Source organism: Cavia porcellus, unplaced genomic scaffold (assembly GCF_034190915.1).
Source record: "Cavia porcellus strain 051 isolate PalLab524CR breed Dunkin Hartley unplaced genomic scaffold, mCavPor4.1 scaffold_1, whole genome shotgun sequence".
Taxonomy (NCBI): Eukaryota; Metazoa; Chordata; class Mammalia; order Rodentia; family Caviidae; genus Cavia; species Cavia porcellus.
In genome coordinates this window covers 188883490-188895724 of record NW_026947484.1, presented here as the reverse complement: position 1 = coordinate 188895724, position 12235 = coordinate 188883490, and the positions used below count along the sequence as shown (strand labels likewise).

At 45.6% G+C, this 12235-nt stretch overlaps 1 protein-coding gene across 1 annotated transcript in view; it reads right to left on the bottom strand.

Annotated features, from left to right (window-relative positions):
* Positions 1-12235, bottom strand: part of Gabbr2 (gamma-aminobutyric acid type B receptor subunit 2) — a 355790-nt gene that overhangs the window by 42924 nt on the left and 300631 nt on the right. The window contains exon 13 of the mRNA XM_063224805.1: positions 10353-10475. Within this exon, the coding sequence (XP_063080875.1) occupies positions 10353-10475 (123 nt within the window). The remainder of the gene's footprint in view (positions 1-10352; positions 10476-12235) is intronic.

Below are 12235 nucleotides of genomic sequence, written 5' to 3'. Positions count from 1 at the left end.
CAGCTTCGTGGCTGTCTGGGAGCTGTGGCACTGTGTCTTGGCTTCATGTCCTGAAGGGCCTCTCTCCTACAGGAGCACCTCCAAAGGCACCAGGAAAGCTGAGGAGGAAGATGCAATACGCCACAGGCTCTCAGGTGTGTAAGCTACCTCTGAACCTGAAGTGCCCCTGAAAGGTGGCTGTGGCTGGCAGAGCTCTGGGTCCACTCTCGGGGCCAATTCACATCTGTGCCCACAGAGCTAATGGCAGGTGAGCTGGGCCAAGCTGGGCTCTGAGCCAGGAGGCCAGTGTCTGTGGACACTCTTAAAATGTCTCTCTGGCTCACCATTCCAATTAAATCTCCCTTCGAGTTCTCATTTTAAAACTTAATCTGGAATTTCCACCTTGCTTCCTCTCCAGAAGGGCCAGAGGCAGCACACTATAAGTGCCCATACACACCAAGACATTTAAAAATAAAGACAAATGATCAGAAGATGAGATAATCCTCCAGAAACCTGAGATAAGATGGTTATTGCTCCTGAGAGCTGAATTTGGCTTCAGCTTTCTGGCAGCCAAGGTTAAAAAGAAAATAGAGTAGTTTATGCATTGCGATGGCCTGATAGAAGAAAAGAAGAAAACAGACAAGTTCACGGGCGAGCACTTCCCATTTCGCCACGGCATTCCTTGGGAATCTATTGCCTGGATCTTTATCTCGGGGGTATTAAGTCACCAACTGAACCACTGTGCTTTAGAGAAGATGCTGAGTCATTCTTCATTTGGCAGCCTCTGTCACAGAAGTGTGACCTTGGTAGAAGGTGAGGGCATCATATTAAATTTAATTGCAACTAGGCGAAGAGATTTCTTTGAGAAGCCAGCTTAATGGGCCCAGACAGATGGGTTGAATCTGGACATATGGAGGCATGGGGAGAGTGTTCCAGGTGGAGGGAAAAATTTATTCAATAAATATTTACAAAGCATTCGCTTGAGCCAGACCCTGGCTGTGGGTGCTCAGGACACACAGATGGCCTTGGCCTCTGAAGAGGTCACAGACAAGGGAGGACAGGTGCACAGACAATTACCAGTGTTGTGACCAGAATGAGGGACCGACAGGGTGAGGTGAGTGTGCAGGACAGAGGTAGTCAGGATTACCTGTGCGGCCCAAAGTCTCTTGGGGACAGTTCTTTAAGCTGCCTCTCAAAGGTCAAGTAGAAATTTGACACGTAAGGTGGGTCTACTGGGGTGGGAAGAAGGGTACTCTGGGTAGGGGTACAAAGGCATAGGGGGAGAGAGTGTGATGCTTTGGGGAAGTACTAATCATGCTGGGTGGCTGAGCATGAGGAGAGAGGAAGGAGACTGTGAGAGACGGGAGTGGGGAAGTGAATGGACTAGATCATCAAAGGCCTCCTGACCTCTACTGGGCAGTGTAGGGAGTGAAACTCTCTTCTAGCTGAATGGGAGAGTTTAAAATAGAAGAATTACCTAGTCAGAACTTCAGATGGTACACGCTTCCCTCGGAGGACTTAGCCAGGCAGAGGTGGCCTTTGGGTAATGAACTGACAGGAGGCCCTGACTCAATCATGGGCCATGGTCTGCTTCTGGCTGGACACGATGGGTGATCTGTTCCACTGTTTAGGGCTGGTAGCCTTAGCAGTGATGAGTTACCACTTGGAGTGTGACCCTTACCCTCAAAAGCCTTGGGCCACTAGGCTGTCTGTGGATAGCCCACAGAACAAAGAAGACCTGGTCCCCAGCACTCACCAGCCCTAACCCTGCTGCTGCTATCTCTTTATTTCAGTAGTGCAAGAAGGGCTTGGACAAGCTTTGTGCAGATACCAGCTGTTTCCTGAAAAGGACTGCTTTAGGCTTTTATTTTGTCCCCAGAGCAAAACTGTAGAGGGAGGTAGAAGATAAGAGTTAAAATTATTTAAAACTCCATGTGTTTGTATCTTTCAATATCTGTTTCCATAGAAACTTATCTGGTATAAGCTACTCATTTCAAAGCCAAATGCAGACCCATGATTCCAAATCTCTCATTTGCTTCCATGGAAGGAAAATTGCTTCCATGGAAAGATCAGGGAATAGGGAGGGAAATTTGAACCCCTGGTCCCCAATCTGTCCTTTACTTGAATATTGTCAGAACAGCTAGACAGCTACATAAATCAGAGTGTAGAGAATTCTTGACAGCCCGTGGAGACCAGTCTTCCACCATTTCTGTAAGTGCATGCTACACACATGTCTCCTGTGGGTGCCAGGATGGCACATGGTTCCCCACGTTGTTGCCACCGGCCTGGGAAGCAGATGGGGAGACTTTAGAGTGTGGACATGGCCTGGACTGTTGCCATGGTGGCCCTTGGCTTGCCTGCATCGTCAATGCTCAGTGATTTTGAGCACTGTTGACCATGTTTCTCTACATCAGGATTATTTGGGGGTGATCAGCTGGAGGCCTACATGGTGGCCTGGTACAGAAGGAGGGCTTGGGAAGAAAAACCCTTCACCTAGGATAACAGTATCTACTGACTTCACTTTTGGTTGACAGCATCTAAAATTATTTTCCTTAAAAGAGAAAGTAACTCCATATTTGTGAATGCACACACATGGACACACTCAGTTCTTCATTTACAAGCAGTGCCTGACCTGGTTTATCAAAAGTTTGTCCTTGAAACACTTTCCAAGACACCAAACTCATCTGACTTCTTCTGGTCCATCTCTCGGCTTCTTCCAGGTCTCCTCTGCTGTCTCTCTCACTGCCTCCCTGGACTCCAAACGCTGGTGTGACCCTGGGTTAGTCACTGGTTCCCTCCCCTGCTCTACCCCTATGCCCTCCCTGGATTCCTTCACCCAGGGCTTTTTTTTTTTTTTTTTTTTTTTTTTTTTTTGTCTTTTTATCGGTACCGGGAATCGAACTCACGACTGCCTGCTTCCAAGGCAGGCGTTTATGCCGCTGAGCTAAATCCCCAGCCCCTCACCCAGGGCTTTGATGTTGTCCATGTGCCTGCCACCCCATCTCCCATCTCCAACCTGCGCCTCTCTATAAGCTCCTCATATATGTGCCCAACACCCACTCACCATTACCACTAGTTGCGTAGGTGCTCCAAAAAAAGTTATTTTCCTTTTTTTTACAGAATACAAAACATATTTTACAAACCTTTTTTAACATACTTGGCAGGTTTATCCACACCTGCTGTATCTGCAGAAGCAGCCAATCTTTCCATCAGGCTGCACAGCGAAGGCAGAGCTGAGAGGCTGTGTGGGAGAGCTGAGCGCAAGCCAGATCCCGGGACACCTGACAGTCCCTGCCTTGGCCTGGCACATTATGTCTGGGGACCTCTCCCTTCTTCACATTCTCCCCACATATGAATGGCTCGCATTTGTTCTGCTCGTGGGAGCTTTCTTTCCTATCCCTGCCTGCATGAGTGGCTCTCCTGTGACCATCTCCACCTTTCTGATTCCACTCTGGATTCTCCCTCCCCAATTCCTCCTTGGGTGCCCATCACCACTTAGGGCTCCCAGGGTCCTAGGCAGGACTTCTGGGCTCCTCATTGAACCTGCTATCTCTGGATCTATGCACGCATTCTCACGACTCCCATCCTCATTGTGCTAACTTCTTCCCCCCAAATCTCTCTCTACAGACACATTACTCTCTTGTTCTCTAGGACCCTGCATCTCACCTTCTGGGACCATTAACTCTGAAGGCCCTGAGGCATCTCAAATTTATGGCCATAAATGGCATTTGGCATTTCTTCCCAAATCCACTTCTCATTTTGCAGCCTTGGTGAAGGGGTCACCATCTACCACCCAGGCAGACATCAGGACTTGGCCTTGCTGCCTTCTTTCCTTTACCACTTAGTGTCGATCCGTCATCGGGTTTGTCACATCTGCTTCCTAAATACCCATCAGATGCATGCGCTTCTCTCTGTCTGCACTCCCACGGTTCTGTTTTAGGTCACCATCAGCTCCTGCCTGAATTATTGCAAAACATCTAGCCATCTCTGGGCCTCCAGCCTCACCCTTCCATCTGTTCTCACCCTGCAGCCAGGGAAAATATGAGCATGTCACTCCTGCGATTAAACCTCTTTAATTTTGGAGTTTAAACTCCTCTGCTTAACACACGGGGCCCCTAGCAATCTGGGCTCCGCTTGTGTCATCATTTACCCTTCCTATCACTTCCCCAAAGGCACCTTCAACTTGAGTCATTGGAAACATTTCATAGTATTGTTTTTAAAAATTTTTTTAAAAAAAACAAAGATATGCTTATATGCTTAATAATGACAAACTAGACGCTTTCTTCCTAAGATTGAGAGAAAAACAAAGATGTTCTGTCTCACCATTCCTAGTCAGCATTGTAGTAGAATTCTTTGCTAATTTAGTAAATCAAGAAAAGGAAATGAAAGGGGTACAAATGGAGAAGTAAGAAATAAAGTGGGTTTCTTCACAGATGGTATTACTGACTATGCAGAAATCCCTAAAGAATCAACACAAACACTATTTCAGGGTACTAGGTTAACTGCTTTCCAATATACTGTCAATGAGCAATTGAAATATGAAATTAGAACTATTATTCACATAAAACACTGTAGATATGTCTAATAAATTATGTACAACATCTATATGAATAAATCTAGAAAACTGAAGAAAGAAAGTCTAAGAAGATACAAATAAATGGAGATACATTCCATGTTCATGGATAAAAAGACTCCATATTGCAAAGATATCAGTGCTTCCCAAGTTGATCTTAGACATAATGTAATACCAATCAAAATCCTTTCCACAAATGTAAAGTTTACACAGATACAAGACTCAGAAGAGGCAATGGAGCACCAAGGAACAAAGTTGGAGAACTGACACTCCCTGAATTCAAGACTTTTTCTAAAGCTACAGGAATTGCAAGTGTGGCATCAGTGAAAAAGTAGTCTATTATATATGGCATCTATATAATAGAGGAGACTAGAGCCCAGAAGTGGATGTGCACAATTAGAGTCCACTGATCTATAATAAAAATGTCAAGACAACTCAATGGAGAAAGGACAAATTTTTTTTTACCAAATTGTGGTGGGACAACTGGGCATCCTGAGGCACGAAAGTGAATCTAGACACGGACCTTGTATTTTTCACAACTAACTCAGAATGGACCACTTACTTGAATGTTAGGTACCAAACCACAAAATTCCTAGCAGACTAGAAGATAACAGGAGAAAATCAAGGTAACTTTGGGTTTGACAATGAGGTTTTAGTTTGTTGCAGTACTGGGAATCAAACCTTGTGTATATTAGGCAAATGCTTACCACTGAGCTACATCCTTAGCTCAGCAATGACCTATGAAAGAGAAACTGAAATGCTAGACTTTATTAAAATTAAAAAGATCAGCTCTGCAAAAGAGAATGTTAAGAGAATGAAAAGACAAGCCACAGACTGAGTGAAAATATTTGCAAAACACATGTTTGATAAAGGGCTTGTATCCAAAATCTACAAAGAACTAAAATTCACAAAAAGAAAACAAATAATATAATGTAACAGGGGGCAATTGAGCTGAACAGATACTTCACTAAACCTTCTATACAGGTGGCAAATAAGCATACGAAAAATGCTCAATGTCACATACCATTGAGAGACTACAAATTAAAACAATAAGGTGATCCTCATGTGCATCTGTTAGAATGGCCAAAAGCCAAACACTGACAACACCAAATATTGACAAAGAGACGGAGCAACAGGAACTTCTAGTCATTGCTGGAAACGCAAAATGGTTCAGCCACTTTGGAAGACAGGTTGGCAGTTTCTTACAAAACCAAACTAACACAGCATTATATAACCCAGCACTTAATCTGTTAGGTATTCACTCCAGTGAATTATATACTTAGGTTTACATCTACTTATAAATCCTGATAGCAGCTTTTTTCATAATTGCCCAAATCTGGCAACGACTAAGATGCCCTTCAATGCTGCATGGATAAACAAACTGTGGTACATCCATACAGGGACATATTAATCATTATCAAGCACAACTGATCCATCAAACTATGAAAAGACACGGGGATTAAATACACATTACTAAGGGAAAGAAGCCAGTCTAACAAGGCTGCATACTGCATGATTCCAATTATGTGACATTCTGGCAAAGGAAAAACTGTGGGTTGGTGGCTGCCTGAGGAAAAGCCCAGTGACACTGAAGACAGTGAAAGTGTCCTGGTTTACACTAGCAAGGAACACACATGATAGTATGCACTTGGTAAAGCCCACAAGGCTGTACAATATAAACAGCAAACCCTACTGTAAACTATAGATTTACGTGAAGAGTAGAGTGTCAGTATTAGGTCAGTATTTTAACAAGTGTTCCACACAATGAAAAATTTTCAGAAGAGAGAAAACTGCACGTGGGTGGTGTGGGAAGAATATGGAAACTTAGCATTTTTGTGATTTTTTTCTATAAACCTAAAAACTATATTGCTTTGTGAAATAATCTATACTTATACAACATTTTAGAATGAGGTGAGCCCTACTTTTGAACAGTAGACAAAACCTCCCTGTACAATTTGAAGAGTAGCCTTTCCAGAACCCTACAGGCCCTGTACATCTTTGCCAATGATTTTCTCCCACCCCACCCACCAAGAAGTAACCATAATCTTGAATTCTTTATTACCAATTCCTTTTTATTCTTTATAAAAACTATTCTACTACCCTTGTATATATCCTTAGACAGTACTTGGCATTCCCCAGTCTTTAAACTTCAAGTATGCAAAAGAAATACTTTGCATATCATCTGCAATTTGCTGTTTTTGCTCACCCTGTAGCTGAGATCCAGCCAAGTTGATGCACTTGGCTGTGGATCACCTCTGTCCACAGCTGTACAGTGTCCCTTTGCTGAAAGTGCCTTCTTGCATGGATGCATTCTGCTGCAGAGGCACACTGGGGACACTCCCAGTTTGGAACTGTTTTGGACAGTGCTGCTGTGAACACTCGTGCTAGGGTCTCCCCGCATACATGTGAGGTGTTCTCAGGGGATTTCTGGGCAGTGAGACATGTACTCATCAAACTATTTTCCAAGAGACTGTGCCAGTGCACTACTTTCTCAACCATGACCATTATCCTGAGGCCTCCCAGTGCTTGGTCACCAAGATAAGTCACTTGTTCTCCAAATGTTCCTTCCCAGCCTGAAAACCATGCCCACCACCTTTTCCTGGGCACATCACCTCAGCTCTCAGGTGAGAAGCCTTCTCTGGCCTAAGGAGGCCAGGTTGGGGGCTCCTTTTGGGCTCCCCAGCATCCTGAGCTCTCCCCAGCATATGTCTTGTGTGAGGTGTGATTTAGCCATGAATGCGTCCATCTCCCCTATTGCTCTGAAAGTCCCTGAGGTCAGGGCCACATGTCAAACACTGTGGCTGCTCTGGAGTCTTGCACAGACCCGAAGCATAGAGGGTTCACACTGTATGTTAGCTACCTTGGCTCCATGGGGCCAGAGTGGAGTCTGTCTGGGGCTCACAGGGAAGCTTGGGCTGGACTAGGGTGTTCATGAGGAGCCATAGCTGGAGGCTTGATAGAAACCCAGAGGCCATGGGGTCAGACTTAAGAGCCATAGTCTAACATCGACCTGCTCTGAGGGGTGCCGTGTGCAGCCCTGAAAGGGAGAGGAGGTGGAGAAAGCAGAACTCAGGTCCTTTCTCCCTTCCTCAGGCAGCATGGTTGAAAGTAGACTGCTTTAGTTTCAATTCAACCCGTACCTCTCACTGGCTGTGTGGCCTTAAGCAAGTCACTGAACTAACTTTCCTGAGCCTCAGTTTCTTCATGTATAAAATGAAGAAAACAGCATCTTCTGCCTCACAGTGTTGTAAATGCAATGAGCTAGTACTTGTAAAACATGTAACAGTTCCTGGCATATGCCAAGGGCTGTATCAATATTCATTACATAGACATGAATGAGGGTGCAGAGCTGGGCTGCCTTTTCTGAGTCCAGGGCATTTTCATTCCTGTGTTCACCCAGGAGGAGAATCCTTCCTATGGAGTCTTTCTGTTATTCTTGAGCTCTTTATCCTTTTACTGTGATTCAGACTCTATATGATCCAAAGCAGTAGTGCTGGTTGATCCACATGTTTAGTCCACTCCCACTGGCACCACGAGATCAAGGGCTAAGGATGCTGTAATCCTCTGTATCTTTGTGGAAGGTGCTGGGACAGGCCTTTGCTTGGCAGCCTGAGGAAACCAGAGAAGGACGCAGACAGGGCGGGCACTCTTGTGTGGCCAGTGAACCAGCAGACACATCTCCACAGCAGGGGATCCTGGTGCTGAAGATCAAGCAGATTGCTTGGTAGAGAAGGTTCCAGATGGGAATGGCACTGACAAAAGTGTGGATACCTAATATAGAGCAGGGCCCTTGCCTAGAATCCTAGAATATTCAGAGAGCCCACAGCAAAGCAGGGTGTTTGGGGGATATAAAGGGTGCAGACCACAAAGATCTCTGCTACCTCAAGGCCAGACTTTCTCCCCAGCTGAAGACCCTGGGAAAAACGGTTCCCTGAAGGAGACCATAGGACACCTCATCCCCTGGGTGTTTTGTTCACCCGTTGCACTGTATCCAACAGAGGAGAATCTGTGGGAAGCCAGTGGACGGGTTGGCATCATTTGGTAGAAAATGTCAGTAAACCACCAGGGCTGTGTGTCCACACATCAAAAGGTTCTGCTACCATAGCAACAGAGCAACAGGGCAACCCTAAAATAAGAGTAGGAAAAGAGGAGCCAGCCAGAAAAGGTTCAGAGAGAATTCTCAGCAAATACCAGGGGAAAACATAGAGACACACTTTGAGTCCTAGACAAGACGCTCTCCTTCCCAGACTCAGTTTCCTCATTTGTGCAGAAAGGCCATCCCAGGGTACCCTAGGGCTCCTCAGCTTGAGAACCCTTGCTTTGGGAGGTCTGCAGTATGTTTAGGCCCCATGTACTGAGCCATGGGTAGCAGCAGTAATAATTACAGGACAGAGGATGGAAGGTGAGATCCATTTCCTCAGCAGTACAGTGGAGTTGGCCAAGTGACATACTTCACAGAGCTGCTGTGAAGAGTAACAGTGACAGCCATCATCGCCACTGTCATCATCTTCATCACCATTGCTATCACTTTCTCATTATTGCCATCAGCACTACAACCATCGTCATCACCATGATCCCCACCATCTGGCTGTGGTCACTTCCACCCCAGGTTATTCCTAGCGATGACATCTATCTGCAGCTCTATATCTTGGTGATGGGCAAGGAATTCTCCCGGGACTCACTGGGCAGTGATGTCCTCTTCTGCTAGCTCCATGATGAATGGTGACCAGATGTCACCTCTTCTCTGGAAAATGTGAATGAACTCAGCTCCTGCCCCCTTGACCCAGGAGCAAAGCCAGTGTCAGTCCCACCTCTGAAGTTCCAGTTGTGCCTGTCTTGTTCCCTGTTTCCTACCAGGATGTACACAGGAAGAGGTGGTAAGATGGAGCGGTCCAGTCCTGAATCTGTTTCCTAAATGGCATTCTCAGTTATGCAACTCTTTATTAGTCTTTGTAAAGTCTATGTCTTCAGATGAATGAAGTTGGGTAATTTTTATTGGCCGAAAATCTTCTTGAATAGAAAGATAAATGTACCCAATGCATACATTTGTGCTAAAAATATATACTAAGTTCCAATAAAAATTTTCCCTAATAATGCAGAGAGAGAGAAAGAGAGAGAGAGAGAGAGAGAGAGAGAGAGAGAGAGAGAGAGATCGATCCTCATTGTCTTCTTAGAATTTCCCACTTAGAATGGGAAGTATACCAAGTAGCACACCCAGCACAGCTTTCTCAGTCCCGCAAAGGCATGAGCAGCTATTCCAGGAGAACGCCAACAAAGCCCTGGCTTATAAGTGACTCAGCCTTTCTCAACCTGGAACATCCTGGGAAGACCGGTGTGAGCCCAGGGCAAGGTTAACAGCAAGGCTTTTAAGCAAGGTTCTGTATCTTAACAACAACTGCATGAAAAGAAATCCATTGCTCATTATGTTGAGCCTCACATAGTAACCAGAAGGAGCTGTCTGCTAACTGCTTAAGAGACTTTCCTTAGTGGAAGGCTACCAATGCAACAAAACTCCTCCTACCAAGGACCAGGTACATGGGGACTTCTACAGTGTATGAGAGTATGCTCTTAAGCAGTTCAGCATCTCTTCTTATTCTGAATACATTAATATCGATACTAAATTATTCCACCATACCTTGTATCTTTCCTTCCTGAAATGATATACAGCTGGACAGAAGCAGTGCAGTTAAGGAGCTGCTGCTGAGCGGGAGTGGCGCAGTCTGGCAGTGCACCACCTGCTTGTCCCTTGGCTGAAGCTGTGTGCACCTGCAGGTCTCGCTCCTGTTCGCTGGCCACTTACCTCCATGCTGTACCTCTCCACCGTCCTTCGCAGCGGGTCCACGGCTTGCCAGCAGATGAGGATGCACAGGTCGATCAGTAGCATGCCCCCCACGATCACAAGCAGCTTCTGGTCTTTGATGATCTATAAGGGGACAGGCAGATGTGAGAAAATGTCTCTATCCTGCAACTGACAGATTGGGGCAGAGTAGAGACTGAATCGCAGGTCCCTAATGCTAGTGTCTGGAGACTCTGCACCACCCACATGTAAACCAAGTCAAGGTCCTCTGTTTGAAGTTCAAGCACTGTCACAAGCTTGGGCCATCTATTTCCTGAGCACACAGGTGCACTCTGTCGAAATCTGGCCGTTGCTCATCTCTAGCCAAGCTATGATTCTTACCCTTCTTCGGGTCTCGGTAGATGCTGGCTATTTGGTCTGGAACACCCAGTTCTTTCTGCCTGGCAAACTTCTAATTATCCTTAAAAATCTAGATCAAATGTCATCTCCCCCCAGGGAGTCCCTTTTGACTTTCCCAGGAGAAATGATTGTTTCCAGAGCACTTTGTTAGTATACTTAATTATTAAAAGCAACAATACTGGTAGCAACAATGAGAACCACAGCTAATGTGCAATGAACAGTTTCTCTGTGCCTGCCCCTACAATGGTGCTTTCACATGCATTATCCCATATAAGGGAGGGTACTATAACTATTCCATTTTGCAGATGAAGAAACTGAGGCTTTTGCAGATGAGGAACTGTGGGCTCTCAGTAAATGACTCAATGAGACAAAGTTACTCAGAGGTGAATCCCAGATTTGAACCAAATTCCTCTTTTCTCTAGAGTTCAGGCTCTCAGATACCTGCAGCACTGGCCAGGTACAGTATTGCACTGCATATATATCTGCCCTCCTCGGAGGATTGGGAAGACTGTATGTTCATTTATGGGTTCACAGGACATAGCAGACTTGGTGTGCAATAAATACTTGAAATTTTGATGCCTGGAGATGAAGGTATATAAAAGGAAGAAACTGAGCTCCCTCCCAGGCCTCTTTGCAGCCTGGAGACCTGTGCAATGCTGTGAGAGTCCTATCCGCTTTCCATGTGTTGATAGGAAGAGGCCTGTGGGCAAAGTGTCAGCCCCAGAGCTCACTTGGATTTGACTCACTGCAGGTTTGTGTTCTGTCACCTCCAACTACTGCACAGACAAAAGTGAGAGTGATGAAGTTGTTCTGGAAAAGAATTATGGAAAAATAAAACCGAAACAGAAGCCCAAGAAATATTGCCCAGTTTGGTGCTTCACGAGTCCTGCCATTTCAAAGGGAGAAACAGAAACTTTGTATCCAGCCTCTCTGTGGTTGGATATGAAGAAAACAAAAAAATAAAATACTGCTGAGTTACTGCCCAAAAGTTCAAATCCACCAAAAGCGCTTTACCTGGGCTCAGGACACTGACAAAGGCCTGTATTTGAATCCTCAAGAAGGATCCAGTGAACCAGTGATGCTTTGTCAAAACCTGGCGTAAGCTGGGGTTTAGCTCAGTGGCATAAGTTCCTGCCTAACAAGTGTGCAGTTGTAAGTTCGATCCTAGTCACCAAAACCAAAACAAGACCCTGGCTTAATGCTTGTCTCCCACTGGGGAACCAGAAAACTCTCCAAGGGCTTCAGAAACAGAGGAAAAAGGCAGAAATGCCCGAGGAGTTTGGGCATTCCAAAGATAGGCTGGAAGAGGCCTCTGAACTTGATGCTGGACCCAGGGCTGTGTGGCCCCCTGGAATTTTTCCATGCTGGGACCATCCCTGAAGGTGCTTCCCACTTTTCTGCTGGTGTGCTCTTATCCTGACTTCATGAATGAGCCCAGCTCCTCCTTCGTGAACCTTGGAATGCCCTGAATGGGACACAGTCAACCT